At 48.9% G+C, this 17,552-nt stretch overlaps 3 protein-coding genes across 3 annotated transcripts; 2 read left to right on the top strand and 1 right to left on the bottom strand.

Moving 5' to 3' along the window:
• Window positions 1-5,302: 5,302 nt before the first annotated feature.
• PG985_013840 (uncharacterized protein) lies at window positions 5,303-7,545 on the top strand (the record flags this gene model as incomplete). The annotated part of the gene is made up of 4 exons (XM_066833606.1): window positions 5,303-5,586; window positions 5,669-5,829; window positions 5,891-6,267; window positions 6,322-7,545. The coding sequence occupies 4 exons, from the start codon at window positions 5,303-5,305 to the stop codon at window positions 7,543-7,545; spliced, it is 2,046 nt and encodes a 681-aa protein (XP_066678346.1).
• A 2,672-nt stretch (window positions 7,546-10,217) lies between these two features.
• On the bottom strand, window positions 10,218-11,062 carry PG985_013839 (uncharacterized protein; the record flags this gene model as incomplete). The annotated part of the gene is made up of 2 exons (XM_066833605.1): window positions 10,218-10,874; window positions 11,012-11,062. 2 exons carry the CDS (start codon window positions 11,060-11,062, stop codon window positions 10,218-10,220), a joined length of 708 nt encoding a protein of 235 aa, XP_066678345.1.
• A 1,237-nt stretch (window positions 11,063-12,299) lies between these two features.
• On the top strand, window positions 12,300-14,501 carry PG985_013838 (RWD-domain-containing protein; the record flags this gene model as incomplete). The annotated part of the gene is made up of 3 exons (XM_066833604.1): window positions 12,300-12,927; window positions 12,989-13,977; window positions 14,070-14,501. The coding sequence occupies 3 exons, from the start codon at window positions 12,300-12,302 to the stop codon at window positions 14,499-14,501; spliced, it is 2,049 nt and encodes a 682-aa protein (XP_066678344.1).
• Window positions 14,502-17,552: the final 3,051 nt, after the last annotated feature.

The following is a 17,552-nucleotide window of genomic DNA, read 5'->3' as shown; positions in this document are numbered from 1 at the left end:
TGGCAGAGCGATATCCGGGGCGGAAAACTTTGGCAGCTCTGCGGCCTGTTGAAAAGTGGGCAGTGGGCAGCCCTTCGAGGTCCTTATCAAACCCCGGGGTTGCTCAGCTCTCAGGCTCCCAGGGAGCCTTTCCGCCAAAAACCGGCTCGCCGCGTTATTATGGCTTGTTCAATCTTCTTCGTGCGAAAATTGAACAAACGAATAAGGCTGAGTCCTAGTCTTTAATGTTGCCAAGGGCCAGCAGCGGTCGATGCGTTTTGGTGCACCTTTAGACACATGCAGCCAGCCCTTGTCGTGATGGTCGAGTCAAGTCAAGCAACAACAAAATGCTATCTACGAATTGCTACTCGGCATGATACCACCCATCCTCCTCCAAACACAACTGAGATTTGCACGGACAAACCCTGCATTCAGCACATAACCTGTCCCGGCGGAGGACGAATCCTCCGAGCTTTGCGAATGTCGATTCTCCCTACGAACCCATGATCTGCTTGCTTTGTCGGTTGAAGAGGATCAGAATCATGTTGTTAAGCGAGCGTAACAGAGATGCAGCCCAGAGAGTTGAAGGCAGTGGGGGGTTGTAGGTAGAAATGGCTCTGGTGTATGCCTGTCAGGACAAGAAATCATTTCATTTCGAAAATGCCGAACTCATTTCTCCGCGAGAGATGGCAATTCGAATCTTTCGAGGTCCATATCCACAGTTGCGATGCGCAATGTGCGCAATGAAGGCGTAGGGACGGAGGTAGTTCCCTGAGGAGTTGGTGGGCTGGACTTGTACTGCAAGTGTATGCAAAAGTCCACGAAAAGTTAGCCTACCGTCGTCGGCTCCCAGGGTGATACGGTTACAGCCCGAGAGCTTCTCGAGTTGACCGTCAGCAATAGGGTGGGCGAATAGATGCCATGTAGAGTTGACTATGTGTGGGCAAGGTGTTTGGAGGTCGAGTTTGAGGTTCCTTGGTGCCGCGATAGCTTCATATGGATTGGCAAGTGCCTTTGGCACTCCACCGGCCTCAGTGTCCTGTCTTAGCAGTGCCGACGTCTCTAAGACGCAAGCTACGGAGTTCCATTACACCAGAACCAACAACCTTTGCCAACTGCACCCCGAGGTGCAGTGATAGATCGTGAAGGCGTGAAGAGATCCTCCAAGGGAAATCAAGAAACAAGAAAGCTTCTCTAATGTGATACGCAGTGCCAAAGGCTCTGTGAGATCGTGTTGCCAAGTCTCTTAGGAGTCGGTCCAGCCACGATGGCAAGCATCAATGTAGCAGAAATCAAAACATGGTGGGTAGAACCCGGTCCTCGCAATTCTAATGCCGAGAACCAGAAGATCGACACCAACTTCAATGATTTTCAACCCGTTCCGTAAGCCCGCCAACTATCAGATCGTTCATCGTGGGTGTGCTTAGCACACTGGGTGCGATTCGGGTGCTCCGGTTCGGGAATCCTAGGAGCAGTGCCATGACGCATGACGCAGTCTTCAACATACATACAGCCGCATGAGGTTGTTCAGGTCCAGGCGACAAGTGAGATCGGGTTGACAACAGATGGACGGCGCATGATGGCAATTTATTGCTGTGGTCAAGCGTCGTGAAGGTGGGTAGGCAGGTCGTCAGGTCTCTGGTAATCTGGAATCATTGCCAACCGCGACACCGCTTGCCTGACCCTGGTCGGATGAAAGCTTCGCACGAAGCGAGGCGATCAATATCCTTGATAAGAGGCAAAGACATGATTACGAAGAAAATTCCCGCATCAAGTCCATCACGGCCAACAGAGTTTAAGCGATGATGATGATGTTGGATGGATCGTGGAGTGTGCAATTTGTTGGTGTCAGACCTATTGTTGCGGCAGATACTTGCTGGTGTGTTTCCGTGTTCCGACCGATCGCACTGACACCTTGGATTTAAGGCATGCCCCTCGCTTCTGCAGGTGGGCAGCTGACCTGGAGCTCCTTGACAGTTGCCCGCTTAAGAAATCCCTATCGATAAGCCTCGGACTGGACCTCGGTGCAGCGGATCCGATTCTCCGTATCTTGTCACCGTGCGTGTCCAGTAATTTACTCATGGCCCTCTCCATAGGCAACTTGAGGTCCCTTCCAGGCCTGTTTTGTTTCTGTTTCTCACCCTGACATCCATACTATGCCCATGTCTAATACAAAGTTGTGGTCCTGTCAAGAAAATATTTCTACGATTCCGATCTGGAATGGACCATGTGGATATACGAATAGATTCCAATGACATTATGCTGCTAACACATTACCATTACTACACCCACGATGCTCCTACATACTGGGACAGGTACCCACTCAGCAGCTTATCTAAGACGGCAGCGTTGCCGAATCCAGACTGAGGCTGAAGCTGGTCACTGCCACCTGCCTTGCCCTACAGTATGAGTAACAGCTCCTTTGGGTTCATGGATCTACCCACTAGTCGGATTGGGCTCCAGGCCTGCGTTCACGATCAAGCATGCTTCCATGGATAATATCTCGTGTTCATGAACCGATTCTGTACAAGTTTCCATGACGTAAGCTGTGTGCTTACCTTTGGTGGTAAGGAGGATCACGTCAAGCGCGCAAACTGTTGTCTTCAAAGACTGGGCTATACGACCCGAACTGAGGGCGCCACCACCCGATATATCGGTGCTGACGTCGATGCTTCCAGGTCTTTGCTTCCAAGTCATGAGATGTGGCTTGTCTGAAAGCGGGGACTATGAACGCAACCTGCCGTGTGACCCAGGGAGGAAAGGCCTGATGATGCAGCAGCTTGGCTCGGGGTTTACCACGGTTGATATGCCTTGAGAAGATGGCAACAACGCTTACAGGGGCAGCTCGGGAACGTGGCTTGCCAGCGCGCTGTTCGGATGACAGATCCTGTTGCGGGACCAGATATCGATCACAGAACTCGAGCTTTAAGGCTACTCGTTCACTGAAGCCTTCAATCCTCATCATCTCGGATCGACGACGTTCCTTCCAGCTTGAACAAGATGGTCGACGCGGGGTAGAGGCAAACCTTCCGAACGCATGAATCATCTTGCCCAGGATGTGAGTAAGTGAGATGTGAGCCTGGAGGGGGGCCAGTTGAGATCGTAGGGCCCGTAACCCCTGACCTTGGCATACAAACCCCCCAACATACAGGAAGCACCGACACCGGTGCACTTCGCCTGGAATACATACGATCGGAAATCCTGATTGTGTTCTTGGCTCAACGTCGTCAACGGTGGTGTGAATCCTGTGGGGACATTTAGTCTATATGTCGTGTTTCGCCAGTCGCTGCACTACCAACACCCATCTTGTGCGAGAATAGCCTGCATAATTGTGTGTGTGTGTGTGTGTGTGTGTGGAATGAACACAAGTGGTTGCAGTTGCTATTCCTGGAGTGCAAATGGGATTTGGTTCGACCCAGTACCTATCGAGGTATTGTCGTTGGCATGAAGTTCGTCACATGTTCAGATGACACTGATAGCCAAGGCTCACGTCAGTTGGCGGGCATTTCTTTCTGGCTGATAACCAGTGCAGAATTTGGCGCAGGGGTACTCGAGGAAGCGCAGGCCGAGTCTTCTGATACGCCTTGGGCATCAGGTGGATGATGGGCAAGAAGAGGAGGGCTGGCAGCTGGAGTACCACAAGTACACGCGATGCTGGAGCCGCAACGACTTGGCCCTGGTAGGTACGGTGGCACCATTTAAATCAAATCCGTTTACCTAGCTCTTACGTGGTATGACTCGGGGCAGAAGGGTGTGTCTACTGCTACCTGCCTTGGCAGACCTTGCTCAGGATAGTTTGGGTGCAATATACACAGCGGTTTACAAATCCAACAATGGGCAGGTATTCTCGAGTAACGTTGCTACGAGCTGCCTGCATTCAGAGTGCCGCGTTATGCGGGTGGGTCAGGAGGTGCCACTGCCGCAACGGCCTCTTTTCAACGGCTTCCACAAGAGGATTCTCACGAACACTTCGGTTATTACCTCGTGTGCATTGAGCACCCCCCATTAAAGCTGCCCACACGTACGCAAGACATGACTTAAGAAGACTGTCATGGCCACTACGCAACGGGAACTTGGTCTCGGGTTTCTCAGAGGAAAAAAAAAAAAACCGGGAAAATGGATGATGTCTGTTGTCTCTCCTCCAGTGTGTGTGTGTTGATGTGTCGTTCTGCTGTGAGTACTTAGTCTCAGACGGGAGGTATCCGCCTGCCAAGTCTGCCGAGCCAGGGTATGACAAGCCCCGTAGTGGACTGCAGGGGTCACAGCCAATCAACTTACAAGAACCGACCCAGAAATGCGACCGGGGTCTGCAACAAAAAGCCCCGACTAGCGCCAACTAGTGTCGAGCTAGGCTGCTTGAGGCTAATCTGCACTCCTTGAGGCTCAACTTCAACCTTATCGGCTCCTTTAGCGGCTCGACGAAACATGACGTTGTAACAGTACTGCTTCATGACCCCATCGCTACACAATGCCATGCTAGTTCTCCTCGCAAGCCTCGCAGGCTGCCACCACTCTCATGACGGCGCCCGCCCACCCTCCAGGTTGTCTGCCAGTCAGGAAACGCAATTCCAGAGCTGGCGCACGGGGGCGCCATGCCCGGCAAAGCTCCGAACGCGTGCAGTTCCTCGTCGACCGTTCGACGCAGCGAGCAAAGACATTCTGGGCCGCCCTGGACCAGCCTCCTTCTCGTCTGGCAAACGATCAGAGTGAAACCCATGGCCAATCAGCAGCATGTGTTCGAGTGAGAACGCCCGGTGTCTCCGCTTCTATACCCCAAAATATACATTGTATGTATATACCCTTGAACAACCTGAGATGCTAGCTCATGGCGCAAAGCCGGAAATCTGAGACCCGCGCGGGGACCTTGTTCGGACAAGCGACCCTGGCAAGTGACTAGCAGATGCACCGTTCCCTTATTTGCAAATGCCCTTCATGCATCTGGCACCTCTTGTCTTTTCCCTTTGGACTGGTTTGCGGCCTGGAGCGTGCCTCTTTCCACATCTCACTTGTCCCAGTTACCCCGAGGGTGCTGCAATCTTTCGTTTCTCTGATAGATCTTTTTCGCCATCCATCTGCTGGTTCAGGATTTGTTTCGTCTGGTCTGTGATCCAGCCTCTTTTGCGTGCCTGGCTAGTCCATCTTCATTCTATCCCATAGTGACCATAACTATATTTCCTATTCTCTTCATCCCACTGCCGTATTCACCACTAGATCGTCTTGGACCGCGACCATCCTCCTGCCGCCTTCATGGATTAAATGATTCACCTCGACCATAAGGATCCTCAAGGCTCTCATCACCGCCCCCAGGTGATCAGCCGCAGCAATGTCGACATTCGATGATCTCGCAGGTCGTCACCTCAACGGCGGCGCCTGGTCGGCGAACACGAACTTCTCTTCCGGAGGCTCGATGGGGTTATCACAGGCAGCGGGCAGTAATACGACACTGGCTGTTATTAATCAGTTCAAGCTCGAGGCTGCCCGATCGATACGAACGTCCACCATCGTCCTCGCAGTATTCAACACCATAGCGGCCTTCGCCACCGCCATGGGCATTCTCTACGACTGTTATTCCAAAGCGAAAAGAAACAGGGAACGACCGTCCGACAAGTAAGCTACACGCCGTCGGCTGGCTGGCTGGCTGGCTTAAATCTCGATCTTGATGGGCATGGAGGCTAACGGTGGCTCTTAGGGTGAACATATTCACAGTCGTACGCGGTACCGAGACCTACCCATTCATTCTGTCTCTGGGCATCACCGTCCAGGGCATAATATTTGCCGTATCCCAATCCAAAGGAATGGATGCGCTATTTGCCAAGGGCTGCTCCCTGATCTCCCAATTCATGTGGCCAGGTGAGTTATATACATACTCCAGCAACTCCTCTCAGGCAACGAGGCCGCTGACCAGCTCCAGCCATCTTTATCGTGCCATTTTTACAAGTGGTATTTGGCCTCGAGGTTACATTCCGTGGTGTGAGGTCGAAGCCGTTTCCGTCCAGAGGCAAATGGACAGTTGCTATCTGTCTCGCCACCTTCGTCATCATGCTCATGGCCACCGGGCTTGTGGCTTTCTTCAACGCCGCCGCAAACATCTGCTACGCATCTTTGTTTTGGTTCGTGGCAAAATGGGCTCAAGGAGGATTCATCTTGTTCACACTCATCTCTACTGTGCTGGCTGCAAGTACCTTGACCGTCTTTATCCAGTTGACCCGTCACGCAACCATCGAGACGACGGAGAGAGTCTGCGCGTCGAGAATGGTATACTATCTCGGGGTGGGGATGATATCGAACGTGAGTTTATGGTTCCTTCTCCTAATGATTGACGCCCACTGACACCTTTCGCAGATCCTCATGATCCCTTTCTTCCTCTGCTTGACAGTATCAACTCCCAGCAGCGGCGATTCGGACATGACCTTGACGCTTTCGATGATCTCGACCGTGGTCTCTAACATCTCGGGTCTCGTGACAGGTGGCCTCCATCTGTTCCTCCGGTCCAACACTATCTCCACCATTGGCCCAAGAGACAAGCAAGCCGAGTATGAACGACAAAAGCTCAAGCATAAGATCCGGGGACCCAGCCCCAGCGACGATTACTTCTCGAGTCAGATTGAGAAGCCCATCGGTGGACCTCAAACGTTGAAGCAAGCCGAGAGCCAAGAACATTTAGTGCCGCCAACCCGAGATGCCGAGGAGGCGGCCATCGAGTCACAGCCGGGCCAGTACTTCAACTATGGCCAGCCCAATCCTCTGCGTTCCCACGCCGTCTTCACCCCGCCGCCAAATGAGCCAAGAGCCCCTGAGCCTGCACAGCTGCCCGCAACGCAGGAAGCGAGCGGACACGGCCATAAACGGTCAACATCATACTCCCTATTCCCTGGCAACAACAATGCCGCCGCCACCACCACCACCAACATCCCAAGCACGACTTCGGTCGGACTTCTACCTACCACCACCTACAATCCTGAGATAAACGTGCACCGCGCCACTCCTGACGCGGACGCGGAAGACTTGTATGAGGATATATACGAGACCCTGAAACCGCCACCAAAGATGGGTTTCGCCCGACACCGAAGAGACTCATCGATGATTTCGACTGCCACCGTGCAGATCGGCCTCCGATTCTCCAATGTCAACGACATGCCCCCGATGGCTAACAGCGTCGTCACTGATGCCGAGCGGGAGAGGGTGCACAACCTCGAGTATCCCCATCCCGCTGTGAAGCCAAGCCCGCTATCCAACCCCCCATCGGGAAGTGCAGAGCCGACACGGCCAAATGAAGTCAGCGATGATCCGTTTGTAGATTCAGCCCGTTACCAAACTCCCGAACCGCCAAAGGAGGACGAGCCTACACTGGGAGGCTTCACGCTCAGCCCGACCGTCTACTCGCCCAACAGCCCGACCAAGAGCAGGACGCCGTCACCCAAGGGCGTAGGGTTCAACGTGCCCATCAAGCGGTCCAATACCAGCCCGATGCACAGCGGACCATCCTCGCCGCCGCCGCAGCCCAGGAACCGTGGCAACTCGGACGCGGCTGCCGAGACCAAGGACGCCCGGTCGGATTGGATCTAAGCCTTCCTTTTTGTTTTGTTCAGCGCACCACCTCACTGCACTGCCTTGCTGCTTCGTTGGCAATTTGGAGGGCTATGTAACGACCCCGGTAGTCCTTCGTTTTGCAGAATACCACCATCAACCACGTCGTGTCCATCGTCGGCCGACATAATGCTTACCTCTACTACTTATTCTTCCGTCTCTTTCCACTCCTTATCGACTTTTCCGACCAGAGCACGCGCACACTCCTTTTTCTACTCTTCACCACCTCTTTCCCCTTCGTCTCTTTTTGATGATGGGGGGAAGGGAAACACCGACCAAACCGACCACCAATCTCTTTCTCTTGATTTATATTTCTTTTACCACCGAAGCGGCGTTGTGCGGGGCATATGTGATACCTGAACAAAAACCGGCTGATTATTTTACTTTACCTGTCTTTTTTTATTATTGCGTCCTTCCATCACTCTTCCTCTACCTTACCCTACCTACTACTTCTACTACCACCGAAAAGGAGTGCCGTGCGTGCGAAATGGACCAGTCATGTATTGGGAGGGGGAAAAGAGCGTTGGAGGCGCAAGTGTATGTCTATGTCTGTATGTACAATTGATGGGGCGGGTTGGATTGAATTTTTGAAAGCGGGCCGAAGGAAATGCAAAAGGGATGAACTGGGAAATGGGACTACTACTAGATGGTGGGAGAGCTGTGAGAGCAGGATCGCAACATCGATATACCAAGGGGAGGGGACACAGGGGAAAAGGGGGAAGTCGGAGCGGGGAAATGGCAGCTTGAGACGAGTAGTTGCCTCCACTCCAGATGTGAACACACAGTCTTGTAGCATTCTCATCTGTTCTCGAGGTATCTACATCATTATAATCTCACATCATGTCATAGTTATTTGGTTGGAAATGTGGATGTCCCAACGGACGAAGCATTGGTTATAGATCCGGGGAGAGAGGCAAATCTGAGTTCTGTCGTTATTTTCCACTAAACTGCCCTTTTCCAAATCGCGAGTGACTACATGTGTGAGTGAACGTGTGGCGACTTGGCATTTGCTTGGTATCGGTGCTGGTCAGACGAAGGAAGAGACGCGGTTGGTTGGATGGCAACTCGAGTCTACCATATTTCGGTCGATACCCCAGATTACCCACATTGGACGAATCCATGGGAGAAAGCCTATTTGCGGTGCCAATCGCAACGGTCCGATCCTGCTTAGATTGCTTTTCCGGGAACGTCTGAGTGTCTGCTTGTACTACTATATCTCACACCACAATTCAGTACGGTGAATGCTGTCGTGGGCTTGACGACAGCCCGTACTGATACCGATAATATTGACACACCCTACAACAAATTCATAATAATATCTTGACTTATCAATAAATCGCTACACTACACTTGGCACTTGCATTTTCATTACCCCTTTACCGTTACAGATTGACTCGCCAAGGAGGCAGTGCAACGAATGAAGACGCACGATGAATGGCATAGTGCGTGAACATGTTAGGGTCTGAACCTGTTCTTCTCTTCTTCTATCTCGCTCTCTGTCCTTGCTGGTATCTGTAAGTAACAGTTCGGCACATCTGCCGAGTGGCGTTCACATTTGATTCATGGTTAGACATCCCCACCGGGCTGTGCATGCATGCATGAAGCTTCAAGTAGATAAAGGTGATATGGGGGAGGGCTATATGAAAGAGTTGCGGGCAGAAGAGGGGTCCCGGGGCAGTGCAGCCAGAAGAATGACAAATGGTAGATTGCCGACTTTCTCAGCTTTCTTACTCGAATTTGCTTCTATAGCGGGTGCTATATATATAATGTGAAGCGCGGTAGGTTCCCCGGAGCCAGCCGACCAGTGGAGTTATCCCCATTGTCCAGTTTGTCATTGGGCCAGTGTGAAGCACTTAAGGAAAGACTAACGAGTCAAGCCGCATCATGATCGTATACTGCCGGTACAGACCTCTCTAATAGCCCACTTATCCACCCTGGCATACTACCGTCATGTCTATGGATGGTGCCTGGAGAAGAGGCTGCTACTCCTCTCCCCAGCCCGCCGCTAAGCTCGGTATGGGACGATTCACATATCTCCCCTTTACCGTCACCATTCAGAACAGGACGTAGGGCGCTGGACCTCAAGGGTGTCAAGCGCGGAGGAGTTCAAAACAACTATAAGACTCCAACAACATAACTTCAGGTCTAGTGAGCAAAATGTGCAGACAAAGACTGTATAGCGATACTCCACGTTCTCTTGTTGACGCCCTTACAGTCTACGTACTGGCTAGCTGGGCCACTATTCCGAAGGCAGCGTATCCGACATGCTAACTTGTAGCTCTCACAAACGAAATATACCACATGGCTTAGTTGATAAACAGAGACCTGGGCTTGGTGGACAGAAGGGCATCTTCTGAAAGCTACCTTACATTGTGTGCAAGCCATGGTGCGAGCCACCTCATCTAGAATAGCATCTGCAAGTTCGATCCAACTGTATATGCCCGTTTGCAAAGGACTGGTCACCCCCTAAGGCTATAGACATCGAAATTGGGAAAGACAAAGGGGGAGAAATATTCACAAACAATGCATGGTAGCGTCAAGCAGCACAGCACTTATATATATCTGGGTATCTGTCTCCATATTCTACACCAAACAACCTGCCCCCACGACTCCTGTAACTGATCCGTTGATGAAAAAATGGCGTGCGTGTCTCATTGATTCTTGAGGTTCTTCTTCGCCTTTTGAGCCGTCATCTTGTCGTCCCACTTCTCCCACCCAGCCTGACACAGGTCCTCCTCGATGACCAGATCCCTGGCCCGCAGAAACCGCGCTGGCGGCAGGTCGAGCGCCCAAGCCAACCAGCCCGACTGCCGCAGGATGCTCGTGATTACGAACCAGATCACCGCGCTGGCCGCGCCGGCGCCGCTGCCGACCAGGACTTGTTTTTCCGTGTGGTAGTTGAGGTAGATGCGGGACCAGGCGACGGCGGCGGCCATGCCGAGGCCGCAGAGGCTCCAGGCGACCCGCTCGGGCAGGCCCATGGGCGTGTGATTCCTCCGGCGGCTGCTGCCCCCCGCGGGCCGGTGGCGCACGACCAGAAACAAGGCGAGCGAGACGGCGAAGTAGGCGACGAACTGTGCGTGCGAGCTGGGCATGCCGTAGCCTTTGCCGTTCATGCGGCGCGGGCGCTCCTCCTTGATCAGCCGCTTGAGGGCGAAGTTGAGGGCCTCGCACAGCAGCTGCCCCGCGAACATGAGCGCCACCTCGGCCTCCCGTGTCGACCAGACGAGGGTGGCGTAGACGACGCAGAGGCCTTGCGGGACGAGCGCGAGCCAGGCGCACAGGTAAGAGATCGGGTCGGAGGGGTCCTGTAGATAAGGAAAAGAAGCAATTGGTTAGCACAAGCACCAGGCTATGTGTACGCGCTTCTGTTGAGGCGGGAGAGGAGGGGGGAAATGCCATCTATTCCAGACAGAATGTGGTGGAGTTGGCGAGAGCAACGTACATAGTGCACATGTGTCAGTGACAGCGACGCCAGGGGCGCCTCGTCAGCCATTGTGTAGGGTTGGTATAGGCAGATATTCTTGCTACAGCTCCAGCTGTCGCACTCGAGATGTTTGCTGTGGTCGGGAGGTGGTGACAGTGTCAAAGGAAATCGTGAAGTCGGATTTCCAAAGAGCACATGCCTGTTTCAGAAGAGCAGCTGGTCCTGAATCGCAGGCCGGCGCGCTATAAATTTTAGCGTTGATGCCGCCTCTCGACTCCACTACTCATCGATTGATGGGTTCTGGAACAGCAAACGCGAAAAGACAGAGACAGTCTACCCCTCTATTGCATTTCGTCATGACTGCTGGCTTGTTGGCTTGTTGGCCAAGATAATCCGAGGAAGCCAATTGCAATTGTCCATGTTTTCCTCTTTCCAAGCTCAAGCATTTAGGGGCAGTCAACCGGTGACTATAAGAAATGAGTCACCCGGGGAAGTTGGATCAATTTAGTGCTTCCTCAGGGTCTCCTGGCGCACAGCAGAAAAGCTTATATTAGAGCAGTAGGGGTCCTATTTGATGCATGTTGCAGTGATATTGCACCTCTTACCTAAGGAATTGGATTCTTCAACATTAGGTATGTAGGTACTACTTGCATCTGCATCTCATTAACAACCTATTCTCGACCTCAGCATCAGAGAGGTTACGCATACGTCATCCGCTCTCAGAAATATCTTTACCTGTCGGCCCCACCAATTGCGGTCTATTTTGTTTCTCTTCGAGTCTACGGCGATAAAGACGGCTTGTTCCGAACCATTGTCGAACTCTAGAAAGGTTCCGGCGCCGTTGCCGCCTGTCAACCCACAAGCCAAACCCGAGCGTGTTGTCACAGGCACCGGTTCATCCTAATAATCCACACCACACACACGTCTCTCGCACCCATCGCTTTTGTAACGCGACTCTCTGAAGAATGTATGCATGCTTCTATTATTAGGCCACCTTAGCGCCAGTCTTATCAAAGAGCAGAAGCCTAACAGCCTCACCCAGTTTTATTTTATCCAGCCGTCCAACCAACCTGCGCCGTCGCCATCTTTCTCCCGCTACAACAATAGATAGAGTGGCAAACCTCAGGGAATAGGCAGACCGAGTTTGCGAAGCTGGAACCATTCTACTTCTTAATCATACCGCGCTACCAAGGCCGACTGCTTTCTCCCACATGCTCCATCGCTCAAGATCCTAGGATGCGCGCCGTTACACAATTACACCAGTTTGTCGATCGTTTAGAGGGCCGGTAGCATTCGTTAAAATACCATGGATGACGACGAGAGCGAAGACATCCGCGCGGTCGAACTTTCCACCATCGCCGCCATCTACCCGGACGAGCTGCGCGTCGATGACGAGGACCCCTACAGTTTTACCATCGAGGTACCCGTGAGCCTGAGCAAACCCGTCGTGGTCAAGTTCCCGGCCGTCTCCTCCTCCGACTCGGCACCCCACCCAGAGGCGACCGACCACCCGGCGGCAGCAGCAGCAGCAGGGCCGGTGGGAACACCATCCGCCCTCAGCGGCGCCACCATCGACTCCCAAGAGCTGTCGAACCTGCCCTCTCTGGCACTGCGCGTGACCCTGCCCGAGGGCTATCCCGAAGCGAAGCCGCCGAGCCTCAGTATATCGACCTCGCCGCCATGGCTATCGACCGACATCATCCGGAGACTGGAGGGAAATGCAGAACGGCTGTGGGAAGAGATGGGCCACGACCAGGTGGTCTTCAACTGCATCGACGATGTACAGCAGGCTGCCGGTGATGTCTTTGGATTGGTGGCCAAGAACAACCACTTGGAGGTTTCGCCAGAACACAAAATTGCCATTCTTGACTACGATAACATGGCCAAACGCAGAGCCTTTGAGAAGGAAACATTCGACTGTGGTATATGTTTGGGTAAGTCTTGGACCTGTTGTAAGGTACGGTAGAGAACGCGGGCTAATTTGCGCTTAAACAGATCCCAAGAAGGGCGCCGTTTGTCACAAGATGTTGGACTGCGGACATGTGTTTTGCATACAGTGTCTACAAGACTTCTACAATAATGCCATCACCGAGGGCGACGTCGCATCGGTGCGCTGCTTAGAGCCCAAGTGCGCCGAGGAGCGGGAATCCAAAGCGAGGGACGCCGCGGGCGGGAAGAGACGGAAGCCAAAGACGTTCATAAGCCCAAGCGAGCTGCTCCAAATCCCCCTTGACCAGGACATGGTCAAACGCTACGTTACGCTCAAGCACAAGACTGAGCTGGAGTCGGATAAAAACACGGTCTACTGCCCCCGATCGTGGTGTCAGGGGGCCGCGCGATCGAAGAAACACAAGAAGCCGCAAGGCTTCGACCTTGCTGCGGATTCGGACTACGAATCGGACGACGAGAACGATGCGGACAAATCTCAAGCTGCCTACCGTCAGGATCTGCTTGCCATATGCGAGGACTGCAGTTTCGCCTTCTGCTCGCGCTGCGGCCAGTCGTGGCATGGCGAGTTCAAGTACTGCATACCCAAGGAGCGCAAGGGGGAGATCACGGCGGAGGAGAAGGCGTCTCTGGACTACCTCAAGATGCACACCACTCCGTGTCCCACGTGTGCCTCGCCCTGCCAGAAGACCCACGGCTGCAACCACATGCGCTGCTTCCGCTGCCAAACCCATTTCTGCTATCTATGTTCCGCGTGGCTCGACCCGTCCAATCCCTACCGCCATTTCAACATGCAGCCCGGGGGAGAAATCAACGGTTGCTACATGCGGCTCTGGGAGCTGGAGGGCGGAGATGGTGCGGACGTGGGGATCGCGTACGGCGGCGGGGATGCATTGCGCAACGCGAATGTCCCACCGGGTCAGTACGGGCAGCATCTGGAGATCGTAGTGCAAGACCAGGATGACTCGGATGACGAATCCGAACCTGATGTGGATGATGCACCACCACCGCAGGTTGCGCCCGCAGCAGCAGCAGCAGTAGCAGCAGTAGCAGCAGATGAGCAGCAACCAGCAGCACCACATGCCGCCCCGCAGGGAGCGGCTCCTGAAATGCCGAACCGGCGGAGCAGCAACGAGTTGCTCGCGAGGGCCCGTTAGTGCTTCGCATCGAGGGTAACGCGCCTGCGGCTCGAGGTGGTCGTGGTGGAGGAAATCGCCAGCCTGCAGGAGCACCTGCAGGTGGTGGTCGCGGCGCCGGTCAGGCGGTGAATGAAGGTCGACAGGGTCCTAGAGGTCGAGGCCACAGGGGCGGCGGGCATGCGGCCCCGGGGAACAACCGGCGAAATAACAGACAGCGAGGACAGGGCCAGAACCATCCGGTCAATAGGAATGCTCGGAATGGCCATAATGTGGAGAACGGACAGCCGCCGCCTCCTGCAGCGGGAGGAGACGGCGGAGGGCAACTGAATCAAGTCGATGAGGCATGGGTGCGGCACTTCGTTCAGCTGGCTCTCAATGACGAGGAGCACCTCGTCGACTGGGACAGCGGTGACGAAGACTAGCACAGCAGAGTCGGATGCCTGGGATCGTCAGGAACCCGACACATTCAGCTGTCAAATCGTGAGCGAACTGCTGGGGTAAAGATAAATCCAAAAGCGGTAACCAAGATGTTATCTACTTATCTAGTGAACCCCGTCGCCCGTGACAGGAAGCCCGTGACAACCTGAACCGTTTGCGTTTTGGCCACTTTGTTCAATGCGAAAACGTCAAAAAGGTACGAAACTCCACGAGGGGTAACGACCAAACTGGAGAAATGTTTGGGTCGCGACGCCGCTAATGTTGCATCCCACCGCCTCTGGTTCGCTGCTAAGAGCTGTCAAGTAACATTAGCACGGTAAAAGTGGCTCCTCCAGCGGTAGCGGATGATTCTCAAGGGCCGTTTTTGTGTTTTTTCCCTCTCCCTACCCCTTCTTCTCCTATGAACAGAAAATCCCGGGTAATCACACCACGGGGGCCAGGCAGATCTGGCTGATACGTTGAGGTAACATCGATGGCGAAATCTCGAGTGCAACAGCGTTTGATGATGGAATGCACTGTGACAGTAACAGATTCGGCCGTTTCAACTGTGACGAGATGCATTCCGTGGTAGGTAGGTGATTTCCCAGCGGGCTCTTACGTTGTTTCTCGCTGCCGAGCTTGCCTCGCTGTCAGATTTGTTCCAGAAGGTTTCATGTTTTTTTTTTGTCATGTTCTGTTGGTTCCAAAGAAGAAGAGTCACGAACGGTTCAGGAGCATATGTCAGACAGGCATGTACGGATAGCGTTTTGAGTCAGAGCTGAAGCCAGCATTGCAGTGCCCCGAGTCAACGAGTATAGAGAGAACTTGCGACATTCTGTCATCCATCATGGTTCGACCGACCGGCTGCATTCACATAGCCATGATTGGCTGACTTGTGCAGAGCGATATGCCGGTCCGACCTTGGTGCGAGCTTGTGACTTGTAACGCCTGCACCGGGGATGTAGTGGTACATGGCGTCCGCGGCGGGTGAGCTGCAGCCAAGGACGTTACTTGGCGATCACGGGAATCTTTGCCACAGCAAGGCTGGACGATGGGACGCATTCAATTGCTGTTTGGGGCAAGAAGCTCTCTCCGCTGCGTCGATATTTGCTCTCTTCCCGGCCGCATCTGTCGGTTCAGGCGGTTCAGGCATGCAGCTATGATCGAGCGTGCAGCTCCTGCCGAACAATCCCTGCCATGGGTAGCATATCCCCTTAAGTGCGATAACGCTGCCTTCGGTATAGTACCAGCCACAAGGGATCTACAGGTCCGTATAAGTATTAATAAGGATGTTTTTAATTAATTAAATACTTTAAATAATAAATATAATGTTTTTAATATTAATTTAATTAATAAAAATTATTTTAATATATATTAAATATATAAATAATTATATTATATTATAAATTATTTAATTTAATTTATATTAATTTATTATAAATTTATTATTTATTTATTAATATTAATAATATTAATTTCACTTTTTTAATTATTAATTTTAAATAAGTTTTATATTATATATTTTTTTTATTTAATTTAATATATTAATAATAATTTTATAATATTAATTATATATTTAAAATTTAATAAAACAAAGTTATATTTAAATTTTAAAAATAAATAAAATTTATAATAAAAAAAAATTAATTTATTTAAATTTATTTTTAATATATATTATATATAATTAATATAAATAATATAAAATAAATAAATAATAATATAAATTAATAATAATTTTATATTAAAATAAATAAATATTTTAAATAATAGAATTAAAAAAATTAAACTTTTAATAATAATAAATATTAAATATTAAATCTTTTTTTTATTATAACTTTTAATTATAATTATTTATTATCCTTTATAATATAAAATTTAAAATAAATCCGAAGTTTATAATAATATTATATTTAATTATTAAAAAAAAATTATTTATTTATATTATATAAATTTAAAATTTATTAGAAATTATTTATATTAAATAATAAAGTTTTTAAAATTAATATATATAAATATCGATTTTATATAAATTTTTAAAAAAGAAATTTAAAAATAAATATAAATTTTTATAATAAATATTTTTTAAAATTTATAATTTATTTCTCTTTTTTATTATATATATTATTATTATTTTTAATCCTTTATATATTAATTTTTTTTTTTTTTTTTTTTTCGATTTTACCCGGATATTAATAGACTTTATTTTATAGCGGGGCCGTTATATAATTCGATTAATTAAGTTAATATAATAAATAAGTTTTATAAAATAAATATAAGTTTAAAAGGATAAGTACTTTATTAATTAATTAAAAATTATATTAAAAAAATTATATTAAATTTATTATAAATATATAAATAATAATTTTAAATAGAATTTTAATAATTATAGCGGGCCTTTAACCAATTGATTAAACTATCGGATTTTAATTTAAACGCTATATATTAAATTCTAAATTCGAATCTAATATTATACGAATAAATTAACTTTTTATAAATTAATTATATAATATTAAAACGTTTTATCGATATATATTAATTATAATTATAAACTATAACGGTTCGCCGGCTTTTATTAGTTTAATATAATATAATAAAAGACCTTATTTCTTATTATAATAAAAGTTAAAAAACGGCGCCTTTAAAAGGATTTAAACCCTCGATTTAATATATATCTTTATATCTAATTACTTATTTATTAAACTATATAAATTAAAAACTTTTATATATTATTAAATATATATATAATTATTAAATTTTAATATTTATTTATATATATTATAATAAATATTAATATTAATAACAACGTTATTTATTTAAATTTTTATTTTTTTTAATATATATTATATATAATTAATATTAATAATAAGGAATAAATAAATAATAATATAAATTAATAATAATTCCGTATTAAAATAAATAAATATTTTAAATAATAAAATTAAAAAAATTAAACCTTTAACGATAATAAATAATAAATATTAAATCCTTTTTTTATTATAATTTTCGATTATAACTATTTATTATCCTTTATAATATAAAGTTTAAAATAAATTTAA

This window comes from Apiospora marii, assembly GCF_038362585.1.
Source record: "Apiospora marii strain CBS 49790 chromosome Unknown utg000011l_segment0_segment0, whole genome shotgun sequence".
Taxonomy (NCBI): domain Eukaryota; kingdom Fungi; phylum Ascomycota; class Sordariomycetes; order Amphisphaeriales; family Apiosporaceae; genus Apiospora; species Apiospora marii.
This window is presented reverse-complemented; position numbering and strand designations above follow the sequence as displayed.